This window comes from Pelodiscus sinensis, chromosome 3 (assembly GCF_052426305.1).
Source record: "Pelodiscus sinensis isolate ZL-2025 chromosome 3, ASM5242630v1, whole genome shotgun sequence".
In the NCBI taxonomy this organism is placed as follows: Eukaryota; Metazoa; Chordata; order Testudines; family Trionychidae; genus Pelodiscus; species Pelodiscus sinensis.
In genome coordinates, this window is record NC_143054.1 from 30,390,277 (window position 1) to 30,407,080 (window position 16,804).

The 16,804-nt window shown below is 42.9% G+C and overlaps 1 protein-coding gene and 1 long non-coding RNA gene across 2 annotated transcripts in view; one reads left to right on the forward strand and one right to left on the reverse strand.

The window, feature by feature from the left end:
- LOC112545881 (uncharacterized) overlaps positions 1–3,519 on the reverse strand; it is a 123,421-nt gene extending 119,902 nt beyond the window's left edge. The window contains exons 1-2 of the long non-coding RNA XR_012902526.2: positions 3,385–3,519; positions 3,066–3,126 (exon numbers count right to left, since the gene is read on the reverse strand). This is a non-coding gene — a long non-coding RNA (uncharacterized LOC112545881). The remainder of the gene's footprint in view (positions 1–3,065; positions 3,127–3,384) is intronic.
- The window catches only part of MBOAT2 (membrane bound glycerophospholipid O-acyltransferase 2), a 169,671-nt gene that overhangs the window by 32,198 nt on the left and 120,669 nt on the right, over positions 1–16,804 (forward strand). Inside the window, exon 3 of the mRNA XM_006123617.5 lies at positions 10,623–10,700. Coding sequence (XP_006123679.1) covers positions 10,623–10,700 — 78 coding nt within the window. The remainder of the gene's footprint in view (positions 1–10,622; positions 10,701–16,804) is intronic.

Sequence of the window (16,804 nt, forward strand, 5' to 3'; positions counted from 1 at the left end):
CTGTACACACACACACACACACACACACACACAGACACACACGTAAGTCCACAAATGATAATAAACATTTACAGACAAGCAAAGATAAACACAGCTTGAGAATTTATTGGGATTTGATTTCAGGATACTTATTTTGTATACTTTGACCTGTGATATTGACGGTTTGTGTTTTAACAGTTATAGAGCTTTAACTTTTCAATCTCAATGTCTGTCATTAAATAAATTTCCTGCAACTATGAAAATGTAAATAAATAAAAATGAAACAGATACTGATAGTGTCCATTGAAACAAAAAAATACTACTTTCTGCCACACCTATTCACCGAGCAATATGTTGTACAATGTGTGACAAATTATGTAAGTTACAGAATTAGTTTTTATTTTAGCTCTTCCTTTCTCCTCCCAAAAGCAGCTGCAAGATACAATCCTATGAGTCCATAAAAGATCTTTAGAGAATTAAATAATGCTATGGCATTTACAGTACTTTCCATCTCATTTACATTGGATGGAGCATATATCACTGTTTCTTTCTGTACATTTGTGCACAATTAAAAAAACCCTATGAAGTAGTGAATTTAACAGTAATAAACTTCACTATTACTAAATTTTAATGTTTTTAAAATGTTGGCAGAATATTTCAGTCAATTAAGAAATACTTTGCTGTTGGCCACCCACCAATTAAGCCTCTTATTTCATTCTAAACTAGCTTGATTAGGCAATGCTTAAGTCACAGGTATTTTTAGTAAAAGTCAGGGAGAGATCAGTCACTAAACATTAAAGGCACATGACTTGTTTATGCCCCTAACTAATACTTGAGCTACAGGACCGGGGGGTGATCAGGAAGGGGGCACACAGCTCAGGACCCCTGCTAGTGCTGGTGGGGAGAGTTGGCAGGGGTGGCAGGCTCTCCACTTAGCTGGGAACCACAGCCACTGGGAGCTGCAGGAGGATTCTCACCCAGATAAGCAGCTCCTCACCACACCCCTCTGCCCCAGCACTGAGCCCCCTTCCACATCCAGACTGCCCTAGAAGGAGCTGGTGTGGCTAGCCCAGGGAATCGCTGATCCCTACCAGCCACTGCAGAAATCACAGAGATAATGGAAAGTCAAAGAATCTGTGACCTCTATGACTTCTGTGACAGACACACAGCCTTTCTGATAAGTATCAAGCTACACTCTATAACTGAAACAATTAGGTTATACAGTCTGTACTGTAATTTACTTACATTAAACTAAATGTTTTTCATGTATCACCCCTACTGTTGTTCTGGCCAGTTACATCCTGACTATATACAATTGTGCAGAAAGTACGGCAGATAAACCTATACAGAATATCATATACTGAGATATTCTAACAGCAGTCACAACTGAATCTTAAAAGATATGCTCTGGAGCCACCCTTCCATCCAAGACCCTCCTTGGTGCCAGAGAAACAATTTATAGCAACAGTTCACTTCCCTTCTCCCATGGTATCCAGATCTCCATTCAATAGTCAACAAAAACCAATGCAATTAAATTTAGTGTTGCCTAACAGTTTGGCTTGGACATACAGCTTCAACGACTTCAGATGACACTACACATTTCCAAGATCTTTTTAAACCTCTAGCTACGGAATTGAACATTTCTCTCCAGGAGGTTGTGGAAAATCAACACGACCTAACAGACACACTTCTCTCAGTAACACCATCAAAGATAGAATTGCCAATCAATCCATTAATAATGGAACTGGCAAAGACGCTGTGGCAAACTCTGGCATCCATCTCTTCTACTTCTAAGAGAACTGATAAGAAATATTATGTCCCACTCAGGGGCTCAGAATTCCTTTTTTCCTACCCAGCACCTAATTCTCTTGTGATGGAGGCTGCGCAACAAGTATCCAAGCAACAACAATACCGGTCTTCTCCATCAGACTGCGATAGCAAAAGACTCGAGGTATTTGGGTGCAAAATATATACGTTTTCTACTTTTATTTTCACATTTCAAATTATGCAGCTTTATTGAGAAAATACGATTATAGACATTACACCAAACTGAATGACTTCGTTGCAGACATTCCTGAGGCTAAGAGGCAACAATATATAGCATTGATATCCAAAAGTCATACAATTTCAAGAACAGCATTAATGGGCCATCTTAGATGCCGCTGACATGGCTGCATGTTCTACAGCAACATCGGTAGTAATGAGAAGGTCATCATGGTTTAGCTCCACTCTATTCCCCAGGGAGAGTCAAGCTATAGTAGAAGATCTGCCCTTTAATGGCTAGTAATGCCATGAAGGATTCCAGAGTAACGCTGTGATCTCTTGGGATCCACAGCCAATCACCTAGAAGAAGGCAATATAGGTATCATCAGCCTTATCCGAGACCTCGATGCCCTCCAATATGCACAGCACTACAATAGACAAGACCATCAGCAGCAGAACAGAGGTAGAGGCAGAAACCAACGAAGTCACCCTTCCTCTACTAATTCTCAATAGTCACAACAGTCCAGTAAGCAAATTTTATCATCAAGCCGAGGGTCTGGAGAGCCCGTCACCTATTCCAACACTGTCAATGCAAGCAAATCTCTTCCATCACCAATTGTTGCCTTTCCTCAACAACTGGCAACATATAACCTCTGATAGATGGGTCCTGAAGATAAATGAAAACGTTTACCTTATTCCCTTTGTGTACATATTTCCTCTCCATCCTCCTTCCCTGTCCCTCATCATGGACCAAACTCAGGAGACCCTTCTTCTACAAGAAGTATAGCACCTCCTACACACACATTGGGGCGATCAAACCAGTCCTCATACAATTTAGAGGCCAGGGTTTCTACTCCCACTACTTCTTGACAGAGAAAAAATCGGGGGGTTGGAGGTCCATACTGGATCTTCGAACACTCAATAAATTTGTACAGAAACAAAAATGAAAAATGGTAATGCTTACTACCATATTACCGGCATTGGAAAAGGTTCTTGTCCCTCTACTTGCAAGATGCATACTTTCACATTGCCATCTACCCTACTCACAGGGTTTTTCTTCATTTTGTTGTAGATTCTCAACTCTACCAATACAAAGTGCTTACTTTCGGACTTTCTGCGGCTCCGAAGGTTTTCTCAGAAGTGCTGGCGGTCATCACAGTGTACCTGAGAAAACAAAGTGTTCTCATATTTCCTTACGTAGGCGACTGCCTCCTCAAGTCATGCTCACACAATAATTCCTGCCACTCTCTGTTGGTCACAAGAGAGCTATTCTGACACCTGGGCCTTCAGGTGAACGAAGCCAAATCAACACTCTATCCTACACAAAAGATACAGTTCATAGGAGCATGCCTCGATTTGACAATGGCCACCGCATCCCTACCTTCAGACCATTTAAAAAAAAATCGTGGCCTTGGTAAATACCTAACGATCCTGCCCCCTGCACAATAGCACTCAGATGCCTTCAGCTGTTGGGGCACATGGCAGCATGCAGCTTCGTAGTTGGCAGTGTCTATCTGCACATGAGATATTGACAGAGCTGGCTGGAACAGGTATACAAACCCAATGTCCATCCTCTATCCAAATCTCTTGCTCTTCCAGGGGTAGTAAAGGAATCCTTATGCTGGTGGCTGAGCTCAAGGAACCTGTGTTCCGGAGTGTCTTTTCACCCACCAGAACCATCCATCTCCATGACAACAGATACATCTCATAGAGGATGAGGCGCCCATCTGCGCCATCATACCTGCCAGGGCCTGTGGTTCAGGACAACAAGAATCTGCACATAAACATCCTAGAAGTGTGGACAGTCAGGAATGCATGCACCAAATTCCTCCCACGCCACACCGATCCACTTACCTTGCATCAAGGATCTCCCAAGACGCCCACCCAAACCTCCACTCACTATGCCTGAAGGCGTGCCTCCTGGATGGTTCTCTGACCTAGAGTTGATCTGTTCACATCAAGTACAGACGGTCCTTCTATACAGAGCACCTTCAGAAATTGAAAAGATTCTTGACGTGGTGTGCTCGTCACCAGTTGGTTCCTTGAACATCTCCTTTACCTACCATCCTTGACAATCTTCTGCACCTTAAACAAGCTGGCTTTACAATAAGTTCTATTAAAGTTCACCTTGCAGCCATCACTACATTCCACTCCAAGACAGACGACTCATCCATATTTGTTCATCCACTCCCCAAGAGGTTCTTAAAGAGCCTGCAGGCACCCATGTAACTGCGGGACCTGCATTTAGTATTGAATGCTCTAACTAGGTCTCTCTCTTTAAACCAATGACGACTGCATCATTATTGCACTTGGCCATGAAAACGGTTTTCGTGGTAGCCATTTCTTTGGCCAGACGAGTAGCCCTAATGGCCGATCCCCCATCTACAGTAAACTTCCGATAATCCAGCAGCTTTAGGACCCATGGGGTGCTAGATTATCTGATATGCTGGACCATCAGAAGGGGGTGCTATAAAGGGTGTGGGGGGGGGGGGATGCCAACCCAAACCCCTCATAGCCCCCCCTTTCAATAGTCCGGCTCTGCCCCAGGCATCCCAGATTCAGCCGCTGCTGGTCAGTGTCAGCAGCGGCTGAATCGGGGATGCCTGCGGCAGAGCAGCTGGGGTGCTGCCGGGTTGGTCCAGTAGCGCCACCACTCAGATCCACTGGATCTCAGACTGCATCAAACTCTGCTATGCACAGTTACATATGCTCCCTACAGAGAGCATATGGGCACACTCAACCAGGGCCCTGGCTACCTCGATAGCTTTCCTCTGTAAAGTACCGATAAGAGACCTCTGCGCAGCTGCCACGTGATTCTCCAACCACATGTTTGCAAAGCACTATGCACTTACGCAGTGACCTCTTTCCAACTTGAAACTAGCTAAGGCAGTTCTTTCCACCACTTCTTTGCCAGATCTGAAGTCCCTGCCTCCCTAAAGGGGAATTGCTTTGTAGTCACCTAATGTGGAGCATTACTTGAAGAGGAGGTTACTCACCTCAGTAGTAACTGAAGTTCTTCGAGATGAGTGTCCCCATGGGTCCTCCACAACCCTCCCTTTCTCCCCTCTACTTTGGGATCCTAGCCTTCCTAAGCCACGGTTTCAGGGTAGAGAAGGAACTAAGGAGCGGGAGGTGGGGGTGCGGTGGGGGGCTCATGCATGCGTGATGCCTGCAGCCTAACAGCGCACGGCTGCTGGTGGGCGCCTGCCCGGCCCCAGGGACACTGCTATGAAATCTCTGATCTGAGACTCGGCAGTGGTGCACTGACCTAATGTGGAGCACCCACAGGGACACTCATCTTGAAGAACATAAGTTACTATCAAAGTGAGTAACCTCCTCTTCCTCAGTGGAATACTTTGCATTTGTCGTGATTGAATTTCATCCTATTTACTTCAGACCATTTCTCCGGTTTGTCCACACCCTTTTGAATTTTAACTCTATCCTCCAAAGCAGGGGTTCCCAAACTTTTTGACACGGAGACCAGTAAATCCATTCACAAGCTTTTGGAGGACAGGTAACAGTCATTTGCATGTTTGCATATTCATTAAGCAAATGATGAATATTCAACTAAGTTGTTTCTGGTCCTCCCGAAGCCTCCAGTGCCAGCGTTCCCAAAGCTTTTGATACAGTCGCCCACAATATTCTTGCCAGCAAGTTAAGGGAATATGGATTGGATAAATGAACTGTAAGCTGGATAAAAAGCTGGCTAGATTAGGGTTTCCCAATCTTTTTAATTTAGTTGGAACCTGTTTTTTTTTTTCAGTACTGTTTTTTTGCAGCCCCAAAATATAAATGCATATAAAAAAAGAATGAAAAATGAATACATTTTCAGTGTTTCACCCGGCTGCATCCTCTGCCCAGCCTGGGTCCGGACTTCGGGGACCTGGGGCCGCATGGGCACTCCAGGAGGCAGGAGCAGGATCAGATTGGGGGTAGGGTATCTGGCTAGGAGGGAGGGTGCACAAGGAGGGGTAGGGTTGCCAGGTGTCCAGTTTTGTATCTGCTAGTCTGGTATTTAAGGCTTCTGTCTGGGAAACAAATTGAAAAAATACTGGACATATAAAATGTCCAGTATTTTCTGATTAGGTAAGTTTTATTATTATTAGGTGTATCAGTCCTTAGCTGCGAACTGACTGGCTGGTAGACATACTCAGGCAGCCTGAGCACGTCTACCAGCCAGTCAGTTCGCAACTAATCGAGGAAGGGTATGTGTGTGTGGGGGGGGAGGAGGGCAAAATGGAATCCCCGAGGCTGGACTCACTTGTATGCCCGGGTCTGCATGTGCCCGGGTCAGTCCCGCTCCCTCCCCCTTCTCCTCCCAATCTGCCCATCCAGCCCTGCTTCTGGCGGCCAGTTTCCCCCCTCCACCCACCGATCTCCCCCAGTCAGCCAGTTCCCCCTGATGACCTCCCCCACCAGCTCCGCTGCCCCGTCCAGCCCTGCTTCCAGCAGCTGGTTCTCCCATCCTCCGTCTCCCGATCTCTCCTGGCCAGACCTCTCGCCCTCCGTTCAGCCCTGGTTCCACCACCCGCCCTCCCCGATCTCTGCCGGACAACCCTACTTCTCCCAACCCTGCTTCCGCCACCGGCGGAGATCCGGGTGGGCGGGCGGCGGAAGCAGGGTTAGGGGTAGCGGGGCTGTCCGGCGGAGATCCGGGCGAGCAGGACAGCCCCGCTACCCCTACCTGCTTCTGCCGCCCGCCCGCCGCCCCCATCTCTGCAGGACAGCCCCGCTACCTCTAACCCTGCTTCCGCCTGCCACCTGCTCACCAGCCCCGATCTCCGCCGGACAGCCCCGCTGCCCCCAACCTTGCTTCCACCGGCCGGCCGCCCTCTCCCCCCCCCATCTCCGTGGAACAGCCCTGCTGCTCCCAACCCTGCTTCCCAGCGGCGAGTTCCTTCCTCCCTCCCCCCACACCTCCTCCCAGCTTGCCCCACTCTGCTCCTCTCCCGGCAGCCACGCTGAGGCCCTGTATTTTTTTTTCTGTGGCCCAGTACCGGGCTGTGGCCCATAGTTTGGGAAACACTGCTCCAAAGTACTTGCAATCTCTCCTAGGTTGGTGTCATCCACAGAAGTCATAACTGTACCCTCCAGGCTATTATCTAAATCATTCATTTAGCAATTCTCCCTTTTCCACATTTTTAGTTATTGTTTTCCTCTGCCTTCCACATTGAGTAATAGGTCTAACATGTCCTTGGCATGTAGAATGTTTCCTTCTTACCCTTTGTCTATAGCTAGTTTAATCTTGTTTTGTACCTTGGCCTTTCTAATTTTGTCCTTAGATATTGTGTTGATTGTTTATATTCTTCACTCTTTATAATTTGACCTAATTTTCACTTTTGTAAGACACTTTTTTTTTTTTGGACTTTCAGCTCATTAAAGATCTCCTGGTTAAGCTAGCATTCTCTTGCCATGCCTTCTGGCTTTCCAGCTCAGTGGGATAGCTTGCTCTTGTGCCCTTATTAATGTCTCTCTGAAAGACTGTCAACTTTTTTTAACTGTTTTCCCTTTTAGACTTGCTTCCCAAGTAGGGATCTTACCTACCAACTCCCTGAGTTTACTAAAATCTGCCTTCTTCAAAACCATTATCTTTATTGTGTTGTTTTCCTCTTACCATTCTTTAGCATTGTGAACTCTTATCATTTTGGCTGTGTCTAGACTGCATGCCTCTGTCGTCAGAGGCATGTAGATTAGACACATAGGCAAAGTCAAATGAAGCCGCGATTTAAATGATCGCGGCTTCATTTAAATTTACATGGCTGCCGCGCTGAGCCGACAAACAGCTGATCAGCTGTTTGTCCGCTCAGCGTGCTAGTCTGGACGCTCCCCTGCCGACATCAAAGCCCTTTGTCGGCAGCCCCGTTATTCCTCGTGGGATGAGGTTTACCGGGGCTGCTGACAAAGGGCTTTGATGTCGGCAGGGGAGCGTCCAGACTAGCGCACTGAGCAGACAAACAGCTGATCAGCTGTTTGTCGGCTCAGCGCGAAAGCCATGTAAATTTAAATGAAGCCGCGATCATTTAAATCGCGGCTTCATTTGACTTTGCCAAAACAACAAATCTACATGGCTCCGTCGACGGAGCCATGTAGTTTAGACGTACCCTTTATGACCACTTTCACCAAAGCTGCTTTCATTTTTAAATTTGCAACCAGTTCCTTTCTCTTTGTCAAAACCAAAACTAAAATAGCCTCTTCCCTAGTAGCTTTCTCCACCTTTTGAAATAAAATAGTCTGCAGAACATTCAAAGAACTTGTTGGATAATCTGTGCCCTGCTTTCTTTTCCCAACAGAAGTCTTAGTACTTTAAGTCTTCTCTTCTGCTGCATCCTATCAGCCCTGTGCTTTGGATGATTTTGTTAGTTATTTAAAGAAAAGCCTGCTCCATCTTTTTCCTTGTTAGGTGGTCTGGAGAAGACTCCTACCATGACATCACCCTAGTTTTTATCCCTTTTATCCTTACCCAAAACTTTAAGCAAGTCTTTCTCCTATTTCCATCTCAACATCACTCTGAGTGTATACACATTTTTAATACACAAGACAGTACCTCGCTCCTTTGTATGCTGCCTGTCCTTCCTTAGCAAGCTGTCCCCTTCTGTGCCAATATTCCAGTCATGTGTATTATGCTGTGCACTTACTCTCTTTTTTGTCGAATGAGGCCAACTATATAGTGCAGCAATATGGTGTTTTTAGAACAACAAGATAATTCACACTTCCCCTTTGTGGAAAAATTATAAGACTGTTTTGAAGTAAGTAAAGTCTTGCTGCCACTTTCTTTGTGCTGCAGCTGCTTCTACTGGCCACTCAGTATCACGTCCCTGTTTTCTTTTTCCCTCCATTTTGTATCCCTCTACTCTCTGCCCCCTCCTTTTCCATGTTTTTGAAACAGTCGCATTCCCGTTATTTCCCGTTTTCCAGGCACAACCAAACCCTGATCTTGGTTTAAATTAGGGTAAGGGGAAGCTGCATACCAAATTTGATGATCCTAGTTCTTATTGTTTAGGAGGAGTGCTTGAAGAAATGGACAAAGAGATGCACAGACAGATGGATGCACTCTAAAATAGATATATAGATTAGTATTTTTACATGCAGAGTGTTGACTTGCTAATATGGGTTGTTATTCCACCATGAGACCGCTTTTTACAATAATGTAACTGTGGTGTTTCTTGAAAATATACAATTTTGTTCCTGATCTTTAGCTTTTCAATTAAAAAAGAAAATACATTTATGGAATTCATTGTAACAAGTAAGGAATTTAAAGTAATAATGATAATTTTATCTATTTTTAAAGAAATACATTTTCTCCTTAGCATTAATTGCCATAAAATGAGAAGGATAAGTGGATTAAGCATCTTCAAAATATTCTTTTAAAAATAATGTAGCATTTTCTTTAAAAAAGTTATAACTGATTTTTAGCTTGCATATATCTCTAATAGGTTAGCTACTGTGGATACAAGGATCTTCCTGTAATAATGCAGATCCCTGTCAATTGGACCAGCTTTTACATAAAAAAGACCAAGCGGTTTTTGAAAGAAATTAATGTCCAAGATTTATAGGAAACCTGCCTTTATAAATGTCTGTGAAAGCTGAACTGAAGTCAACTAGCAAAAGCAGCTGGTTTTTAGGGTGTATTTATGTGGGAAAGAATTTCCAAACAAATTAGTGGTATTTTTAATCATTTGATCTGTTTTGATTGAGATGGTCCCAAAATGAGAGAGTCTGCCTAGTGAAGATAATCAAACACGAATATTTTCTTCATGGATAATACTATTAAGGAAACAAACTTAAGAGGGATATTTGTTACCAGTGTCCTAGTATTCTGTTCATAAATGACTTTCTACTGTCATGTTTTTGTAAAAACAATGAGAATGTACAGTCAAAACTGTTTTAATCATGGAGTCTTCATCAACTGATGGGGGATTTGCTTGCCAGTGTGAAATAACTGGATGAGTTAAATCTAGTTCTTATAAGACTTATATCTGCATCACCAAATACCGTGTCATTTCAGCTGAGGGTAAGGGAGATGGAACTGCAGAACAAGTTTTTATCTGTTTTGACTGATGTGTATCTAAGAAAGCATCATTGTTGCTGGCATGCTGTACCTATTCTTTGGATAAGTAGAACATTCATCTCCATGAGTGTCAGTATGGAACTTAACAGTGATCATTTTGCTTTTATATGAAAAGCAAATGGCAAAGTGTGAACTTTTCTTTTCACCCTCTACTATTTGTGCATGATATACAAAGACTAATTCTCACAGAGTTTTAAAAAATGACAGCATTCTCTTCTTACTCAGAGAAGAGAGAGCTCCAGCTCAGGTTATAGGCTTCAATAAGGGAACTGTTTAAGATAATTTAAAGATGTCAAAGTTCTCTGTAAAAGAGAGTGGAGAAGGACCTGATATTTTGAATGCAAAAACCCCTCCAACATGCTTGTATAGGAAAATAGTGAATGGCAAAAGTTGGTGGGGATTTTTTTTTGGTTTTTGGTTACCTATCTTAAAATAAGTTTAAAAGTGATCTTCTTGTTAAGAGTGTAACATCTACTGATGGATTAAAAATCTAACTATCTTTTCATTTCAAGCAAGGAAAAACATACATATGTGCTAAACTGCTGATAGTGGAAAGTATTTTACTGGATTGACTTATTATAATTTTTCCTAGGTATGCCTTACATTTTGTTGTACAAAGTGGAATTTCCTACTATATCATGATCATAATAGGAGTGGAAAATATGCACAAGTAAGTATTAGGTTTCTTTATTTAAATTGTAAAATTATTTAAATGAAGACTATGACCTGTTATTTAGAAAGTTATTGTATGGCTGTTTATAAGAAGAAATAAGGTGTATATCTGCCTACATTTTGTCTTATTGGCACGCATTATCTCTTTATAACCATGCCTAATATGTCATTGCTATTGGCATTAATACTGAAATGTTTTGACACTCTAGATTTGCACAAAAGCTGGCTTGTTTGTAGGGAAAAATATTGTCCTTTTTGTCTGCTGTTTGAAATGCTGAGCACTTAGCCCACTTATTATCTGCAGAAAGAAACCAAGAAATTCTCAATGTTCAGCTGTTAATACGTTTCTCATTGCTTAATCATAAATAGTCTTAGATTGCAAATACATGATTAATCCATATTTAATTCAATTTTATAACTGTCAATACTAATGCAAGGAAAAGATCCTGGGATGGTAAGAGGGTTTGTGTGATGAAAGTGAATATTAGTTCATGTCAAATGTAATTTTTTTTGTTTGCTGAATTGTTTTAAAAAGGAAAAAAATGTGAAAAAAGTATTCACATTAGGACACTATTTTAGTTTTATAGTAAGAGAATACTGAAATGTAGAATTGGAAGGTACCTTGTAAGGATGTTAAATTTACATTAATCAACTAATCGAATAATGACTATGTGATTAGTCAGAAAGGTTGCCTCTGCCTTTGAAATGTAGCCAGAACCCTTCCATCTCTTGCTATGTTTCAAAGGCGGAAGCGTTTGGGGAGCACGGCCAGCGCAGGATTCAAGCTGTCCCCCGCTGGCCCTGCGCTTCGTTTGGTGCCTTGCTTTTGAAATGTACAAGAGCCCTTTCCCACCCAACTCTTGTATATTTCAAAAGCAGGGAGTGTGGGACTAGTGGGGGATTGCTTGAGTTCCCAGCTCACCCCAGGCTCCCTGCAGCACTTCTGCTTTTGAAATGTAGAAAGAACTCTGCACTTGCTACATTTCAAAGGCAGAAGCGCCGCCAGTTCCCTGCTGTGTCCCGGCCTCTTCTCCCCACGGAGATGGTGCTGGGTGGAACTGGCTTTTAAGCTGGCTCCCCACCCCCAGCATCAGATCTTGCTCCCCCCCCTTGCTGCCTCTCTCTGATAGCGGCAGCAAGTAAGGGGAAGCGACTAGTTAAGTCACTAGTCGCTTACACCCATATTACCTTGAGAGGTCATCTAGTCCAATACTCTGCACTGAGGCAGGATTGTCATCCCTGACAGATATTTGTCTATACTGGTCTTAAAAACATCCAGTGACAGATTCTACAACCTGCTTAGTGACTTATTTCAGTGTTTAATCCTTCCTAACCCTTGTAGTGAGGAAGTTTGGCAGTGTCTAACTTGAATTCTCTTGCTATAATTTAAAGCTAGAATTGAGTGTACGTAATAGCGCTCATGTGTTTTGGTTTTTTTTTCCTTTAAAGGGAACAAACAAAAATACTATTTTAATAATGAATTATATGCATACATTAGATTAGAGGTACTAACTGAATGTAGGGTTCCATAGTACTAGGCACCATACAAACACATAGTAAGAGATTTACTTTCATGAAACAGGCAAAACGAGGGAGGGGAAGCAGAAAAGATGTAATTTTGGTTTTGAACTGCTGATGTTTCTCAATTGCCCCAGATTCACTTTGGGAAGAGGGATAATCGCTAACAAATGTTAAGTTCCTTAAAAGGAAGGTGTGGGGGTGAGTTGTGAGAGACAGACACATATACACACACGTGTACACACAGACTCTAGCATGCACTTTGTTTTCCTATGCATGAGGTGTTTGCAATACTCACAACCAATGTTTCTGCTAACTTTTTCCATCCATGTGCAGAATAACTTTTATGTACACCAAGGCATATGCATATGTGCACTGCCAGTAGAAACACACGTGGGCAGCTATGGGTGCTCTGCTAATCATCTGGGTGGCCCCTGAATCTCTCCTGTGTGGCTGCCTAAACGCAGCTGTCACCCTACGCCAGGATCCCCCCTCCAGTAATCCCTGAGCCTGCGTCCGTTGGGGGATGGGGTGCCATGGTGGGGAAAGGGCAGAGTGATGGTGGGAAGTGGCAGGGCTTGGGGACTGGAGTGGACACCTCCTACCCTGGCCTGCCAGGACTGCCGGGCCAGATTGTGCACTGCCCTGGCTGGGGATGGCCCGTGGCCAGGAGTTTGAGACCCCTGCTCTAGACTCTAAGCAGGTAGTTTTCTTTCTATATTTTCTGAAATTTAAAATAATGTTCAAATTGAATATGTATTTAGGCTGTGTTCATCCTTGAACACAAATGCTTTCTTGGAATGGCAAGTGTTAAGAGTAGTGAAAAGTGGCTGTATCTGAAATCCATCTGACTTGTGTGCAAATCACTTTTAGCCTTTAGTAGATCATTTTCACAGTACTTCTTTTGGCATAGTACCCAGAAATGCCACTGATATGCCTCAATATTGATGGTGGTAGGACTTAGTGAGCTGAGTCCTGAGGTGAAGGAGTGGGCTGAGGAGAACCTATCCTGAGTCACATGTTATGTGGTAGAAGAAGCCTTGTAACCCCCGAACGGGAACCAACTAAAAGCCTTCAATAGAAGAGCATGGGTGATGGGCAAGAGGTAGTGCCCTTCTCCTGTGTTTGTTTTATATAATTTGCAGCCTGCTGCTTAAAATCTATCCATATGTCTGTCCTCATTTTGCCTCTGAATCTGGATCAATAAAGCTGTTCTTTTAATCAAGCAAGAGAAAACTGCAAGAAACTTTAGAAGAGAAAAGTCATGTTTTCCGGGCACTGTATTTATTCAGTAATCCTTGAAAGCTAGAACATTTACTGATACTTTTGCCAGGCACATTACTTCTCCTGTCATACTGCCAAACAATTTGACTACAGGCAAATGAGGTCTGAATCATGGTATCATTGTTGCATGCTTTATTACTTTAACAAACTATCGCTGTCAAATAAATCAGACTCCCTACAAAATGAAGTGGCAGCATGAGTTGCACCTAGAAGAATTCAATACAACTTGTGTTCCTCTTCAGCATCCTGATGGCATAGTAATACTGCTAATAAGACTTGATTAAAAATTCTTGTCTCACACCATTGTGAATGAACAGTGCTACTGTTAGGAATGGTGGGGGTAATAAATGTATTGCTTTAAGGAAAATACTTGACTTTGTGTTTTATAGAGTCAGCTAATATTTGCTAATTCTTTTTTGTATTCTTTTAGGGTCTATACTTGCTCCCTAGTTCAAGCTAAAGATGCAAAGGTAGGAAACTGAAATTGCTAATGAAGTGGGGATTTAAATATCCCGCGCTTCAATAGCATGATCTTGCCAGCGCGTTACTCTGATCAACAGCTGATTCGAACCAGGAAGGGTGTGCCGGGATGTGTTAGTTTGAACCAAACTCTTTGGTTCAAACTAATGTTACTCCTCATTTTTTGAGGAGTAACGTTAGTTCGAACCAAGGGGTTTGGTTTGAACTAACATGTCCCGGTGTGCACTTTCACTTTCGAATCAGCTGTTGATCAGAGTAACGCGCCCGCGAGATGATGCTAATGAAGCACGGGATATTTAAATCCCTGCTTCATTTGCAATTTTGGTTGCCTACATTTGCATCCCTAGCTCGAACTAGGGAGCAAGCGTAGACGTACCTTTATAGAATAACATTTTAGTTGAGAGAAACTTCATTTGATTTACTGAATTGGTCATTAGGAGACATCATTTCCGTTTCGATGGCATATAAGCTGCTGAATGGGAGCTATGGAAGTTGTTACTTTCTGCTGCAATGTTGTGTGTGTTGCACACAAAGTATCTGGCTGGGGAGTAGCGGACTCTTATATGCGTAAATCTCATTTTGTGTATGAACTGCTGGTTTGCATACAATAGTGTATTTATATATAGAATATATTTAATTTAAAATGTGTCTTAATATCTAACTTTAAACTACTAAAAAAATCAACTCATCCTGTGGCTTTATGTTCATTCCTTAGGAATGGCAAGATTCTAAGATGTATGTTGCTTTATATTGTGTGTGCAAGTACTTTGCCTTGATATGCTATTCTGAGAATGGTGTTGTGCCCTTCATTTACAATTTTCTTGGTACTATGACTTTAAATTAATCAAGTTGTGTTTTGCAAATGATATTTAATAATTATTTAAGGCCAAATGTTCAAAACTCTAGTTCTAAGTTTCATCACACACAAATACATGTACAAACTAAACCCTAAGGCACTATTAATTCTGCAGATGCTATATCAGCCTTGGACAAAATATGGTCCGCGGGCTGGATCCAGCCCACTGAGCCACCAGATCCGGCCCACAGAGGCTGCGGGGAGCCCCAGGCAGGCTCCCTGCTTGTCTTGCAGCCCCACATGCCATTCAGAAACATGGCTGCCTTTTCAAAATTGTAATCCTGGAGGGAAGGGGGAAAAGCTTCAGGCGCTGCCCCCGCTCCCAGCACAATCCCATTGGCCGGTTTCTGGCCAGAAACTGGCCAGTGGGAACTGCCTCTTTGAATAACAGGCAGCCATGAAGCACCATGTCCCTTTTCCTCCGGCTCAGTTATTCACACAAGCACATGGCTGGGCACGTAGGCAGGCTGGCTGGCTGAGAAACATTTTAAGCTCTGCAAGCCGTTTGCTTTACAGGCAGGCAGGCTGGTTTGGCTGCTGGATGGTAAGTCGCTGGCCAGAGCCTGTCTGTGGCACCCCCAGTCCCTTCCTTCCTCTGCCCCCCACTCTTGCCTCCCTTCTGCACCCATATCCCCTCCCAGATCTGCCACCCCATTCTCCTGCCCCAGATCACAATCCCATCCTGCCCTAAGTCACATCCCAAGACCCTGCACCTCAGTCCCCTGCCCTAGGTCACAACTGCCTCCTTTACCCAGACTTCCTCCTAAACTCCATTCTCTCCCCTGCACCCCAGTCCCTTACCCCAAGCTCCCTTCTGCACCCAACCTCCATCCCACACCCTGCACCTCCTCCATTAATATCATGGAAGCGTGCGGCCCTCGACCATTTTCCAAAATCTTGGAGTGGCCCCCCATCGAAAAATATTGCCCTCGCCTGCTCTAGATTTTTCTCCCCAGAGCAATGTTCATCAGTTGGGTATAAAACTAGTTATCTAGAATCTCAACTAATTAAAAGGCAGCTAAATATGTATTGAATATCATCCTGATATTTACTCTTGCATGTCAGAAATTTTTGTGGTTACCAGGTGATTAATGCCTTGCGCAAAAAGAAATGGTAGAAAATATGCTAACGATATCACGACTTATGCTAATGAGTCCCTCATTAACATGTTTTATGCTGCAAAAACTCGCAGTGTAGACAAAACCTCTGAGGCCTGCCAGTGGTTAGCCCTAATGAACAGCATGTGGCCCATGGAATGGAGGTACTCTATCCCTTCCTTAGAGTACTGAACAAGTTTATGTTGTCATTTTATAAATTAAAAAAAAATGAATGGATAGTCTTATTTTTTCTTGATTTGACATGGAAAAATGGTCATGCAGAATTCTGCAAACCTTAGTGTTTAAATGCATACAAATTAAGTGGTCTGTATATATACAAATAAATTAATCACATTATCCTTTGGTATTTAAATGAAGATGGTGATTTGCCTTAGCAGAAGGTAAAAATGAAAAATTCTAGGAAAGCCTTTCTTCTCTCAGATGATAGCCAGGAATATCCCCTTATCCGTCCCTCAAAATCCTGTCAAACATGACTTTTGAATCATGCCTAGAAAATCACTAAAGCCAAGTTCATTGAATCCAGTCAAGTGTGAGGGAGCAAGTCCTAGAAAGTAAAAGAAAACAATATTGCTAGTAGATTATTTTCTTTGATACTAAAAGTGATTCGGTTTAAACACCTCCAATGACTGCAGTTGTGGCAGGTCTCTCATTAAGGAAGGGAACATAATAAAGTGCTGGCAACACTTGTTTTTTTAAAATGCAACTTAAGCAGGATTAGAAACATCTGAAACATACAAACAAACAAAAAAGATCCAAACAAAAGCATGTTATGATTCTCTTTAAAGTGTTTTTAAAAGAAATAAAAAGCTTGGTAAATAATGTTTTTGAAAAGTCTGTTCCCTTGGA